Source organism: Phodopus roborovskii, unplaced genomic scaffold (assembly GCF_943737965.1).
Source record: "Phodopus roborovskii unplaced genomic scaffold, PHOROB, whole genome shotgun sequence".
Lineage (NCBI taxonomy): Eukaryota > Metazoa > Chordata > Mammalia > Rodentia > Cricetidae > Phodopus > Phodopus roborovskii.
The window spans coordinates 5,358,019-5,371,762 of record NW_026126618.1 but is presented as its reverse complement, the minus strand read 5'-3'; the positions used below and the strand labels follow the sequence as shown (position 1 = coordinate 5,371,762).

Sequence of the window (13,744 nt, the reverse complement as noted above, 5' to 3'; positions counted from 1 at the left end):
CATGAAGACATTTCTGCACAGGGAGTGGGTGGGGAAGCCCTGACCTGGATCCCAACAGCAGCAGGAACCAGAGGGGCAGGAAACCCTGGAGATCCTACCAGGGAGAAAGACTGGGAAGTTCAGTCCGTCTCCAAGTACGGGAGTCAACTGGAGCTTGCTTTTGACTATGTAGCAGTCTGTCCACTCAGCACACGGTCATAAATAGAAACAACTTTTCATTTCCTAACCCTTTCGGTTGGTTAAATCTTTGATATGGGTCAAGATCACTGACCGACCCAGATAGCTTCCTTTCTGGGAGATGAGAAGGAAGCAACAGAGTTGCTTCTTCTTGCAACAGTGTTTGCTTTCTTCTGGCCTGCTGATTTCTAATTCCCATACTCCCCAGTCAGGAGCATCTGAGCACCCCATACACTTAGGATAGGGCCTGACCATAACACATTAGCCTTGACTAGTCAACACAAAAGCAAAATTCAAAAGCATTCAGCATGCATTAAGCAAATCACTCACTCCATGTCTCTTTGAACAATTCATTCTACAACTGTGTCCATCCGCTTGGGTCTTATTTTGAGTTGATCTAAAAGAACTACTCCCAAGAATGAACTAGTTTATGTGTGCATCTATTTTAGCAGAGCTGGGGGATGCAAGGCATGTCCATGCGCTCTACCAATGGGGTTCTACAAGAATTTCCACCAAGAATTTAGTTTACTACAAGGAAGACAGCGAGAACGTCAGCAGGACCTGAATTCTCCTGAAGGACGGAAAAGAACCACAAGAAAACAGGATGGCTGAACAGGAGCAAAGTCCCCTGCCTCTGGGGATTTCCATCCACTTTTCGCTAAAGAAGAAATAACCTGTGTTATGGGTCCTTCATCTATGCGTTTCTCAGCCTCCCTCTGCCAAGAAACTCAGGCAAATACAAATCTACTGACACTGAATCAGACAGGAATCTTCCCCTGCTCTGCCAAATACTTAAAAAAATACACAGCATCAGGAGTTCACTCAAATAAAGGCCGGCTCTTCCCTTCAGCTACTGTGCCACTTGTGCATTTGAAATCGTAAGATTGTTGGGAGGACTAAGACATCTGAACTTTCCCCCCAAACATGGGTCTAAAGGTCCAGACTGGAGACAGATGACTCTGCAGTAAGAGCACCTGTTGCTTTTATTGAAGACCCAGGTTCAATTCCTGTGGTCCACAGCTACCCCTAACTCCAGTTCCAGGGGACAGGATGGCCTTTTCTGACCTTGGTGAGTACAAGCATGCATGTGGTATATGTACATATTTACATACATACATACATACATACATACAAGAAAATTCCTACAAGTTTTAGGCAGTTTTGGCTATATGAGTTCTAGACCAGTCTAGGCTCTTATATGAACTGTGTATATAACTTAAAAAAAAAAACTAAAATGAAAATAATTGAAAGAGTAGTGTAGTGGAATGTGTTTACAATTCTAGCACTCATTAGTCTGAAACAAGAGCATTACAGTGAGTTTGAAGTCAGTCTGGGTTACAATGGCAAGTACTGAGCCGTCCAGGACTACATGGCAATACCCTGCCTGAGTCAACAGTAAAATTAGAATTTAAGCTCACACATAAAAAAATTAAAATAAAGTTCAATCTCTTGTGATATTGGTATGATAAAACAATAAAAATGTTTGCTTTGATTACAGATACATGTTACCATGCCCCATTTGTGTATTGCTGGGGATTAAATCCAAGTTTTCAGACATACCTGGAACATACTACCAACTCAGCTGCATCCCCAGCCCCAAATCTGTTTTCTTAAAAACAGATTTTAACTAATAAAATAAGAGGCCACAAATTTGGATGAAGCAAGGAGGGGTAAATGGGAGGGTGTGGAGAGAGGAAAGGGAAGGGGAAAATGTAATTATAATCTCAAAAATAAAAGAAATAATTTTTAGAAAAACAGTTTCTAAAAGGCTGGTGAGATAGCTCAGTTGATAAAAGCACTGTCAACCAACCAATCTGGTAACCTGGTTCAGTCCACATGACCCACGCCGTAAGAAGAAAATGGAGTCTTGCAAGCTATCCTCTGACCTTCACCCAAGTTATGTCTTGCGTGTACACACACACACACACACACACACACACACACGAGTAAATGTAAGAAAAGGAAATGTGAAAGGCAGGTATAGTGATACACGCTTGCAATCCTAGCATTGAAGAGACTAAGGCCGGACTAGAAGTTGTTTGAGGAGAGCTTTGCTGTCTCCACAATGAAACTTTGTCTTACAAAGGAAAAGAGGACACACACACAGGTTTAAAAACTTACTTTTCTTATTTTGCCACCAAAAACAAGTTAGCACGAAATCTAAATTAAACAGGCAGACTTACTATGCAGACCAGCCACAGTATAGGAAGGAAAGATACCTTTTACACTTCACTTTCAGTAGCCTGACCCTTGCTTCTCAAATCTGAGCCACCGTTGTCTTTGGCCACTAGAAACGCTGCTCACTCTACAGCTGTAGAAACAGCCAATGCTATCCAATAGCTGGCTTAGGGCAGAGCTTTAGATTTATCTAGCAAAAACACTGTGTGTACCAGTACTTCCTCCCGTCCTGTGAATGAATACTCTCAGCCAAGAGCAGAGGAAAGCAAGTGCAGATGGGCAGGATATCCTCAGATTATTCGCTTTGCTGTATATCATTCCAGAGAGAAATCTAGTGCCTAATTTGCAGTTAGAAATTCGAATTCAGCCCTTGACATATCTTGGCTGGCAGGTCACAGGCAGGACTGAAAGTAAGGGCCCTACCATCCACTCTCCTCACTACCGAGGGAAGCCAGAAGCTTCTGCATCAAGGGAAATGGGCAAATCTATTGATCTTGGTTCAAGAGACTCCGGCTAAGGACACAGCGTGCACATTTTTTTTCCCCAAGGACAACAGTCACAGCCAAGTTCCTCAAATTCTATTTCCACCGAACCACCCATATCTACTATTAAATTGTGATGACATTTCAATGTTCTTACCCACTTTGATACAAAGTGTAATGTAATAATACATATAATTCTCTCCCTCTCCTCAATACATTTCAGCAGCTCTCAGTAGACTTAATAACATTTATCAGATAGTACACTTGGTACTGACATGATGTGTATTAGCTTTTATTATGACATCAAACCACTTAATCTTTATAAGCCTTTTTTTTTTTTTTTTTTTTTTTTTTTTTTTGGCTATGAAAAAAAATCTTGTTACTGTGTTACTGTTACTAGGGTAAGATTTAAACAGCCAGGAAACAAAAGTCTCAAGTGCAGATGCCTTCTTCCAAATCATACCCCATACTCTCTTCTACACTAGTCAGAGAAAAAGCTTGCAAATGATGGTCAGAGAACCCAACTAATAATAGTCACGTTACTGGTACTATTGCTAAGATTAGGGAATATTGTTAGAACATAGTAAGTATGTCCAAAGAATAATTCTAAGGATTGTGCACACAATTTAGCTCACTGATCACTCCTCATAACGTCTGCTAGGCAGTGGTTAGCGGAGAAACGGAAGAGGCGTGCCTAGGGAAGACAGTGCTCAGAAAGGGCAGCTAGGAGTCAGTTGGCTGGTAAAGGCCGGAGACCCCACCTGTCAGCAGCAGCCTGTACTGAGGGATCCTCTGAACTGGTTTCAGCAGGTAGTGCTTCAGGGCCAGGTTGGCACACCGTGGGCTCATCTGAAGAGAAAAAAGAGCATTGAAAGTAAGCCCAGTAAGCAAAGAGTGCAGCTGAATCCCTTAGAGAGTCAACCCTGAGCAGCCAGCAACTCGGGAGGAGAATTCACAGAGGTGCTCCCTTCTGTCAGACATGGTGGATGTACAGCAAGGGAGAGGGGTAGGGGGTCGAGGCAGGTGGAGGAGGGTCCTGGACAGCCCTGGTTGAATAACACATTTGAGGCAAGTCTGGGAAACAATGTACAATGTCATTTTATCCCCACCAAGTCAAGTTTGCATCTCCAAACTTTCAGCCAAAACACAAGGCTCTAGCTGACACATAAAGACAAAGTTGCTTTTTTTTTTTTTAACTTTGATGCTCAAAGTGTATTTATTTACTTAACTAACAAAAATTATGTTCCTTTCCATTGCTGTCATACAAATGGAAGACACTGTTGGGTAGAAAGAAACAGGAACTGTTCCCTTAGTATCCAAATTTAAGACAAAAGACAGAATAGGGTGGCCAGGGGGGAAGAGAAGGACAAGTTAATGTTTAATGGCCATGGAATCTCAATTTTGCAAGACTAAGTATGCTTTGGAAGGATGATTACACAATATTGCCCACATACTGCATACTACAGTAATATACTTAAAATGGCTAAGATTATAAATCTGTGGTATACACATTTTACCACAGGCTTAAAAATAAGATTCATCTCTTTATTCATTTATCTATTTACTACTTGTGTGTGTCTGAACATGTATGCGTATGTGTGTGTTGGGTGCACACATGCCATGCATGCGTGTTGTGGTCAGAGGACAACTTTCAGGGGTCAGCTCTTTCATCTCCTATGTAGGGTCTTGGGGATTGAACTTGGGTGGTCAGGCTTGCCAGCAGGCACCTTAACCCTCTGAGCTATCTTGTGAGTCCTTGTTTTGTTTTTGAGAAAGGGATCCCTATAGTCCATGCTGGCCTAGAACTCACTATGAAGTTGAGGATGGCCTTGAATTCCTTGTATCTTCCTGCCTTAGCTTCCCAAGTGCTGGGGCACAGGTACCAGCTGTCACTTGAAAGCCAGGACTTTGATGTCAGCCCAGCTACAGAGTGAAACCTTATTTCAAGCAAATTAACTAGCTAACTAACAACAACATACTGTTTACCCATCCAAACAGTTCAACTTGCAGCAACAGACCTTCAGAATGGAATCTTGGACCATTTGAGGTTTCACTGATTTGTGTGGTCAACTGATTCCTTCTATGATTTAGAAGAGGTTACATTTGAACACATTTTCTTTTCAGTGACTATAAATGATTAAGGCATAAAAGAATGTAAGGGGGAAGAGAGTTCAATGTTACATGGTAGCAAATACCTCGAATTCTCTAACAACCGCAGCAAATCCTGGGTTTTTCTTGCACTGCTCATCCAGCAAAGCTATGTTCTTATCAAATTCTTTGATGTATGTGGAATACATTTTTAAATACGGCCCCTTCTTTACGAAGATATCAGCAATCCTTTGTTGTTCATTCCTATGCATGGAAGGTACAGAAAACATGAAAGCAGTCATCATATGCGCAAGGCACAGAAAAGCCATCGGCTTATCCTTTTATTTTCCTTCTTCTTAAAAACACACCGTAAGGTGCCTGCTCTTCACCACTGCCCCTGCCATGAACACATCTTGTCCAGACTCTGCCGGCTCTGACCGGCCCCACTATTCCTCTCTATTCCATTCTTTAGTGCAGCAAGAGTCTAAAAAAAAAAAATTTACATCCTATTAAGTAACTTGCAATAGTGCCTTCTTTTCATTATTTATTTATTTGTGTGTGTGTGTGTGTGTATGTGTGTGTGCATGCGTATGCTTATGTGTGTATGTATGTATGTGTGTGTGCATGTGTATGTTTATGTGTTTGTGCATGTATGTGTGTGTGCATGTGTATGCTTATGTGTTTGTGTATGTGTGTGTGTGTGTGCATGCGTATGCATATGTGTTTGTGTATGTATGTGTGTGTGAGTATGTGTGTAGATGGTATCACTAAGTTATCCAGAATGGTCTTGAGCTCATGACCCTCCTGTGATTACAGGTGAGTGCCACTACACCCAGCTCTGAGGATCTTAAATATAAGAGCACACAGAGTCCATTCCCACCTTGTACCCTTTTACTAATGGTCCCACATGCCTGGAGATATGGAGCCCTTGGAGTCTCCACAGTCCCGTATTCCCATGCCAATTCACACGCTCCGCATTGAGGGGGAGGGGACTGAAATCTAAACACCTTATATGTGCTAGGCAAGCACGCTACTACTGACTATGTGGTCCACTTTCTTAGAGAACCTTCTTTGACCATCTAATCTTCACGAAGCACCCCGGCATATTAACAGTCTCCAAAAATCAGAAATGCTTTTTCTGACTTTTCTTGTCTATTTACCTTGTCCTTCTCCACACTACAATGCCTATTCCATGAAAAGCAAGACCTTGTATATTTTGTGTACTGTGATATGCCTGTCATATGTAGATTACCAGCTAGCACTTTAGATAGCCAAACCTTGGAGAATGAAATCTTTGCTAGGCATGGTGGCTCGTGCCTGTAATTCTAGTACTCGGGAAGACAGAAGGTTTGCTATGAGTTCCACATCAGCCTATACTACATAGTGGATCCCAAGTCAAGGCAGCTACAAAGTGAGACAATATAGTAACTTATTTCAAAACATCAGATAACTAAGGAGGCAGGCAAGGGCTACTGCCATGTGGGGTGGTGGTAGCCAGAAGGACATGGATTCCCTGACCGCAGCTTTAAGTACCTTGTGTCTCATGGCTCTGCCCCAACAAAACTGTGTTGCCACAGGCAATGGGTAGGTCAGGAAGTACCAGTGGCCTCAGACCATGCCCTTCCTTATGGAGCAGAGCATGATCTATGCATGGACTGGAGATCGAGGTAGAGAGTAAGTACTGGCTAAGTGTGTCCTTCGTGACTACAGGAGTGTCACTCTGATAAGGAGCCAAGATTTTCCAGATCAACAAGGTGGCCTCTGCTTCCAAGTTTCCTGGGCAGGGAGAGACTGCACACCGGCTTAACTATCTCAGTGTCACCGAGTGTCACTCTAGGCCCTAGAGCTTCAAACTTCTGTTTTATGAAGACTGGCTCCTCTCTAGCTGTCCCAGAATTGAAAATACTGTAATTTCTCTAACAGTGTGACCCTTAAATTGGTCTTACTAAGACATATACACTTTGATCTACATGGTGCTCTAGCTGCGCTGATATAAATATATGATCTTAGGGCTTCTTGTATGGTAGGCAAACCTTTAAGCTAAATCCTGAGGCCTCCTTCCGTTTTAAAAATAGTTATAGATTTATTTCGAGTGGGGCACAGATGTGAGGTCAGAGGACAACTGTGGCAATTAGTTACCTCCTTTTACCATGCAGGTTCCAAGGGTCAAACTCAGGTCAGCAGGTTTGGTGGCAAGCGCCTTTATCCACTGATTCATCTTGCCAACCTGTCTTTCGCTTTTTGTTTTGAAACAGACTCAGTAACTTGCCTGTTCAACTCGATGAACTCTGGTCCCCTTGCCTCACCTTCCCGAGTACCTGGGCTCCAGCAGACCCAGTGAAAAGGCCATTTCCATAGGAAATACCTTATTCAAGATACTTGAACGATTTTATGAGCAGTAAGTAAAACTTTTTCTATGAGTGAAGCATTTCCTTTTTTATTAGTTTAGTCTGGTTCTCAGGAATGTTTAATATTTGAACGCTGACTTAATCTACAGGGCAAAATCTGAAGAATCCTTTCGTATCAGCAAGAAATATTTAAACCTCTGTATTATTTACATAAATATGCCTACCGTTAGGCTTTAAAACCAATTCTGTAAAGAACAAAGGATTTTATATGTACAGAATTATTTTGGTAATGATAATTTAACAAATTACAGCCTGGAATGTATCAGGAAATGAAACCCCGTCTCAATAATCAAACAGAAAAACAAAATAAAAATTAAAAGAGAGAGAGAGAGAGGAAAAAAAACAAAAGCTAAGTTGGCTGAGCATGGGTCTGAGCAAACATTATTGAAAAACTTTTTAAATGACATGTATTTAAATACAGCACACTAAGGTATGGCCACCCAAAATAGTCAGTGTACAGATAACTGCCAAGGAAATTAAACATACTGTAGCAATTCTGCATAAGGACAGCACTCTCTCCCTGGCAGGGTCTCTGTAGCTTGTCCAAGTCTTACCAGCTCAGCATTCTTTCCTCCAGTTCCTTCAGGAGATCCCGGTTGAGCTCATACAGCTGAGGCAGGTAGTACAAGATCTGGTTCAGGATCCGGTCCTCAATCACGGGCTTCCCAAGTTGTCTGGATGCATGGGCTACAGCATCCCGGAAATCCTATTATAGTCAGGAGGAGTAAAGTCACTATACAAACTTGTAAATTGATTGAACGCTTTTAGCCTAGTTATCCTCTTCCCTACAACTAAATCACAAAACTATCTTACCCTGCAATTAAACAGAAGTGTCTAAAGATTGTTTTGCAGCTCTAGGAATTAAAGCCACTCTTACGCCATCACATAAATACAATTCCTCTATTTTGTCACATGGAGTGATAACGTCCCTTCACAAGGCATAAACTAACACAACCCAGGAGGCTAGGCATGAGAAACCTCAGAGTTGTTGGTCAGTTAAGTCTAAGAGACTCCCAAAACAAGACAGACTTGCCATTACCCTTGGTTGCCTTCCAGAACTTGAAGTGAACAGCCTACTGCTGAAGACACCAAATACTTTGGACACAGAAGTTGCAGGAATCAAGCCAGAATTGACCTTGCAGACTCCTAGCATTCATACCATCTGAAAGTACTATGCAAACTTCCAAGGGAGAAAGACAATCAAGAGTTTTATCCAGAGGTAATGCCCACAAACTGCAACGATGACAGGCTAGGCAAGACACCCCTAATGATGCAGTAGTGGCCTTTATGTCTTGGGGTAACCAACAGCTGCCTCCCTGGATTTAAGGCCTGTTCAATATGAGAGAAATCATACCCTAACCCTTATACTTAAGGCTCGGGAAAAGATTGCAAATGCCAGAAGACCAAGATTCCTGTTTTGAGGTAGCATCTTCTAGCCATGACAGGGAATCATGAAATCACAACATGTTGCCTATATAAGGATTGTATAACGATGTGAAATGATATGCCAACAGGGAGGGGGAGCTCTCACAAGGCCCCACACCCAGATGAAGAACTACAAGCAAGCAATGGCCGCTCAAAGGGAAGAATCTGCTTTCTCCAGGTAATAACCCTTATAGGTTACACAATCCCAAGAGGCCAGTTCTAAACAGGTGTGCATATGTGCAATACCAGGTAGACTCAGTAAGGCTTGTGTGTGTGTGTGTGTGTGTGTGTGTGTGTGTGTGTGTGTATCAGGATTCTAGACCCAAGCCATTGCTTCTGGCTTCTATGTTTCCTTGGGCTAGCCTTGGCATCTTTGTTAAACAGCTGCGATTATAACATAATTAGTATTATTAGTACAGTACTAGTAAGAAAATCTAACTGGGTGGTGCACATGAAAATTTCTACAATACATTTGGTACAGAGTCAACACAACACACTAGGTCTTAACATTCCTCTCCCTTGAGCCAAGCTCCCAATAAGCTCACCAATTACACTTTAAAAATACACGGCATAGGCATATTCATCTTCTGTCCTCTCTACCAGTGCTGTGTTCTAACATAGGTCACCACCACCACCACACCCTATTATTACAGAAGAGGAAAGGGTGGGGGAGGAGATAAGTATTTGCCTAGACTTCATTGTCTTCTGAGGGTGGGCCTCAAGATCTAAGTTAAACAATAGTGGAATCTTCCAGTGTCCCAGACTCCAGAAGAGGGAGAGAAGTCTGTTCCTTCTCCTAACAGCTTGATTACAAATCCTAAAGCAAAACCCGAAGAAGCTCACAGACTTTTCTCTTTACTTGTTAACCGTTTCCCCTTCATGGATTTACTAGGCAAATCAAACTGAAAGGGCCAGCATTTCCTCTGTTGATTCCTTCAACACTTGGCCCCAGAATACAAGTTAATCAAGAGTATTTCTTGCTTCTTGATGGGGGTAGGGGTGGGGGGATTAAAAACAAACCCCAAGCTCAAAAATCTGCACATGTACCCCAGGAGAACAGAAAGGTTTCCTTCCCAAAAGTACAGTTCACTTTCTTTGCAGAGCTGGGAATTAGGTCCCCAGGCTTCCGAATATAGGCGCAGATCTACCATTAAGCTATACACTAGCAGCTCTCTTCAAAGGTCCCTTTCTTTTGAGACAGTCTTGTGAGACCAGGCTGGCCTCGGGAATTCACAGTCCTCCTGGATGACTGGGATTACAGTCTTGCCAGTTTGGCCTCAAAGTTGCTAAGTAGCCAAGGATTGCTTTGAACTTTTGATCCACCTGCCTCTGCCTCCCAAGTGCTGGAATAACAGGCCTGTAGCACCACACCCAGTTTATGAGGTGCTAAGGACTGATCCCAGGGCTCCCTGAAGGCTAGGCAAGACATCTACAACACAGCTGCAGGCCCAGCCACCTTACTTTCTTAACAAATGCTAAAAACTTTCTGGAGGCAGATCCTGGGATCTTTTTTTTTTTTTTTTTTCCCAGTTGCCCCAGTAGTCACATACCTTACCTACACTAGCAACTAAAGAACCAACTCCTATAACTAATTAGTAGAATATAAAACAAGAATTTAGCTTGTAAATGCTCCAATTTAGAAAACCACACAAGCATACCCTCCAGAAATCAAACTGATAGCCAGATCCCATCCCTGACAGCTTGCCTCAATCAGCCCTGGCATTTGCAAGGAGAAGATGCAGCTACTTAGCACTTCTGGAAGCCATTAGCTTGTCTCCTATGAAGGAACTCAATGGGACATATTTAAGAATCACATCCTGGCAGACTGATGATCCCCCGTGGAAGGCCTCACCCTTCTTTGGGAGCAAAAATGGGGATGGGATGGGGAGTTGGTGGGGGGCAGGGGAGGGTGGGAGGGAGAGGGAACTGAGGTTGATATATAAAACAAGATTGCTTCTAATTTAAATTTTAATAAAGGGGGAATCACACACATACACACACAAAATAAATAAATAAACCTGCAATCCACTAGTTTATGTAAATACTTATACTATTATTTCCTGTTTTAATACAATTACAAATGTTTCATTAAAGCTGATTAACAAAAAAAAAAAAAAAAAAAAAATCACATGCCAGACTGAAAATATTCATGAGTCACACCTCAGACTGTGAATATTCATGAGTCACACCCTAGACTGTAAGTTTGTACAAAGCTCAGCAGGTAAGCAGCTACAAGCTCTTCTGCCAGTTTAGTGATTAAAACAATTCCGACACAAGGGTTCCTGCTCAGCCAACAATAAGCCTGCTCCTTTCTTGTTGCAAAATTAAGTGGTGACTATCCTGGTCCCTTGGCAGCAGAGTAACTTTTGTTTTCCAACTGGAAGGTATTTCCTCACCATGCCAGTGAAGGTGGATGACAGCTGCTAAGTAACTTAGGAGCCAGACTGACACAGTTTCTGCCAGACTTTGCATTGTGTCTTCCATCTCTGCCAAAAGGGAAACTTGTTTATTTAAGATACATTTAACAAAAACCAGCCAAAGGGGGCTGATCAATGACCTGCAGGCCCTGGCCACACACCTGGCAAGGCTTGTTTTTTTTTTTAAGAGTACTTGATGCTTGGGACAGCTTTGGATGAACTGCAACCCAATGATACTGCTTTGAAGATTATAGAAAGTTCATTTTGTACTTAAAAGAGAGCCAAAGAAAACCAGGTGTGGCGGCATAAGCACCTGTGTAAACCCAGCACTGGGGGTGGGGGATGGGGAATGGTCAAGGCAGGAGGAATTCTGTGTGTCAGGCTACATGGAGTTACATAGCAAGACCCTGTCTCAAAAAAGAACAACAGTTAATGAGGACTATAGGAACGCCAAGGGTTTGAGTCTCTAAGACCCACAGTTTTATGTTCTAAACAGGCTTAGGCGGCGGTTCTCTGCTTTACCAAGGTGGCCAGGGTCCCTCAAGCAGCTCTTTACACAACCTAGCTTTACAAGAACCTGTCACCACCTCCAGGGGCCGGCCCTGTTCCTCACCACCTCCCAAGCCGTACAGACCACCCGTCCCCCACTTGCTCCTTCTTGTCTTCTTGGGAATCTTCTCTCCACTGAATCTCACTTTGCTCCTTGGCTATGAATTCTGCTTTTGGAGTTAACTCCAACTCTTTGCCACTGCAAAATCCCTTCAACAGCACTGGTATGGGACAAAGTCTGTCTTAACTGTATGCAAAAAAAAAAAAAAAAAGTAGTAATAATTAAAGGTGGTGCAAGCCTCTCTTTGACCCCAGCACTGGAGAGGTAGAGGCAGGTGGATCTCTGAGGTTGAGACGATCCTGGTCTACATAGTGAACGCCATGATAGCCAGAGCTACATTACAGAAAGACCCTGACTCGAGTAACAAAACAAAATGTGTTTTAAATGTCACTGGATAATTTTATTTTCACCTGGGGTTATCACAGGTCTCTTGGTAGCCTTTTGAACACAGATTGTTCCCAGCTAGGAGCACAGCTTAGTGTACAACATGTGCTTAACACAGAAAATTCTAGGTTAAATCCCCAACAGTCAACTCCAAAAAGGGCATCCCTAGCTCCAGGCTAAGACAAGATGCCAGAGCCCCAGCAGGTAACTTAACAGCCAACAAAACAGCCCCCACAGGGCAGGGCAACCTCAACTGTATTCCTTCTACTTTTTTGGCTCCCTCCCCAAAAGCGATGCACTCAGATCCCAGAGCGAGAAGCAACCAGTTCCACAGGAACTCCAGATAACTTTAAACTTCTCACCCACTCACAAAACTCAGCCACGGCCAAAGTGGTACCAATGGAGGGAAGTCACGACGTGTTTGTTTGTCCGTTTGTTTTTCTTTTTTAAAATTAAACAAAAAAAAGATGATTATAACATATGCCCAGTTATTTTCCTAAATCCCAAAAGCCAGGATAATTTGGGAAAGTGTGATGATCTTTAAGAACCACAAAACTATTTTGGGTGGAAGCATCTAAATTCACCAAAACTCTGTTAACTACACAGATGCAGATGCCGGTGAGCAAGGAGACCCAGGGCTTGTTTCTGCACCCTGGCTCCTGGCTAACAAACCTGGCTGTGTAGCTCAGTGGAAGAGCATTAGCACAGATCCCGTGAGGCCCTTGGGTTTGAAAACCAGCAGTGGAAAGGAGAGTAGGGTGGGAGACAGAGACTGCGTAACTGAATAAGGGAGAAGGGGAGGTGGTATAAAGGGTTAGACAGTACTAACGTCATCTACACGCAACACCAATTCTAGTTAAAACCTACCAAAGTCAAATCACCTATAACATTCACTAAATGCACATTCAAACTGGACGTTTTAGAGATCTAACTAAAGTGTATCACAGTGTTAGTCTTAACATTTCCCCCAACAGACCACAGAGAAAAACCAGAATAACTCCAACTCTTTACAATATGAGCATGCCCACTCTGCCAACTCTGATCACCCAGGGACAACCTGAGCAAAAATCGATGCAAATAAGATCTAGTCTGAACATCTGAGGCACCGAAGCACTGAGCAGATGGCCATGTCTACAGAGGCAGGGCCTCCAGAACCAGAGAGGAGTGTTTGACTTCATTACCAGCTGTCCCAAGCAGCAGGCTTGACCTTGAGGCATTGTTTAATGTGGGCCTGTGAATTACAGGGAACACATGGACACAGGAACAGACAGGGAGCTCACAGTAAGTAAAAATCACTTAAAAGCAAAGCAGCTGCAGTGGTCAAAGGCTTATAATGCATATGCAAAAATAAAAGGGAAAGTGTGAAGTGAAAATAAAGGGGGGAAGTCCCCACCTCAAAACAATGTGGCTTTGCTTTTGTCTTGTTTGCTCAGGCAGACTTGTTCTATAACCCACAATGGTCTTAAACTCATGATCTGCATGCCTCAGCCTCCCCCGAGCTGGGATTATGGGGGTGTGCTGTCATGCTTTGCTGACTTTGTTTTTAAAATGAAAATATTTTTCTGGGTGAAATCA

At 42.8% G+C, this 13,744-nt stretch overlaps 1 protein-coding gene across 1 annotated transcript in view; it reads right to left on the bottom strand.

Moving 5' to 3' along the window:
- Window positions 1-13,744, bottom strand: part of Fgd6 (FYVE, RhoGEF and PH domain containing 6) — a 108,886-nt gene that overhangs the window by 35,529 nt on the left and 59,613 nt on the right. Inside the window, exons 6-8 of the mRNA XM_051206307.1 lie at window positions 7,888-8,039; window positions 5,033-5,189; window positions 3,599-3,686 (exon numbers count right to left, since the gene is read on the bottom strand). Of these exons, the coding sequence (XP_051062264.1) occupies window positions 3,599-3,686; window positions 5,033-5,189; window positions 7,888-8,039 (397 nt within the window). The remainder of the gene's footprint in view (window positions 1-3,598; window positions 3,687-5,032; window positions 5,190-7,887; window positions 8,040-13,744) is intronic.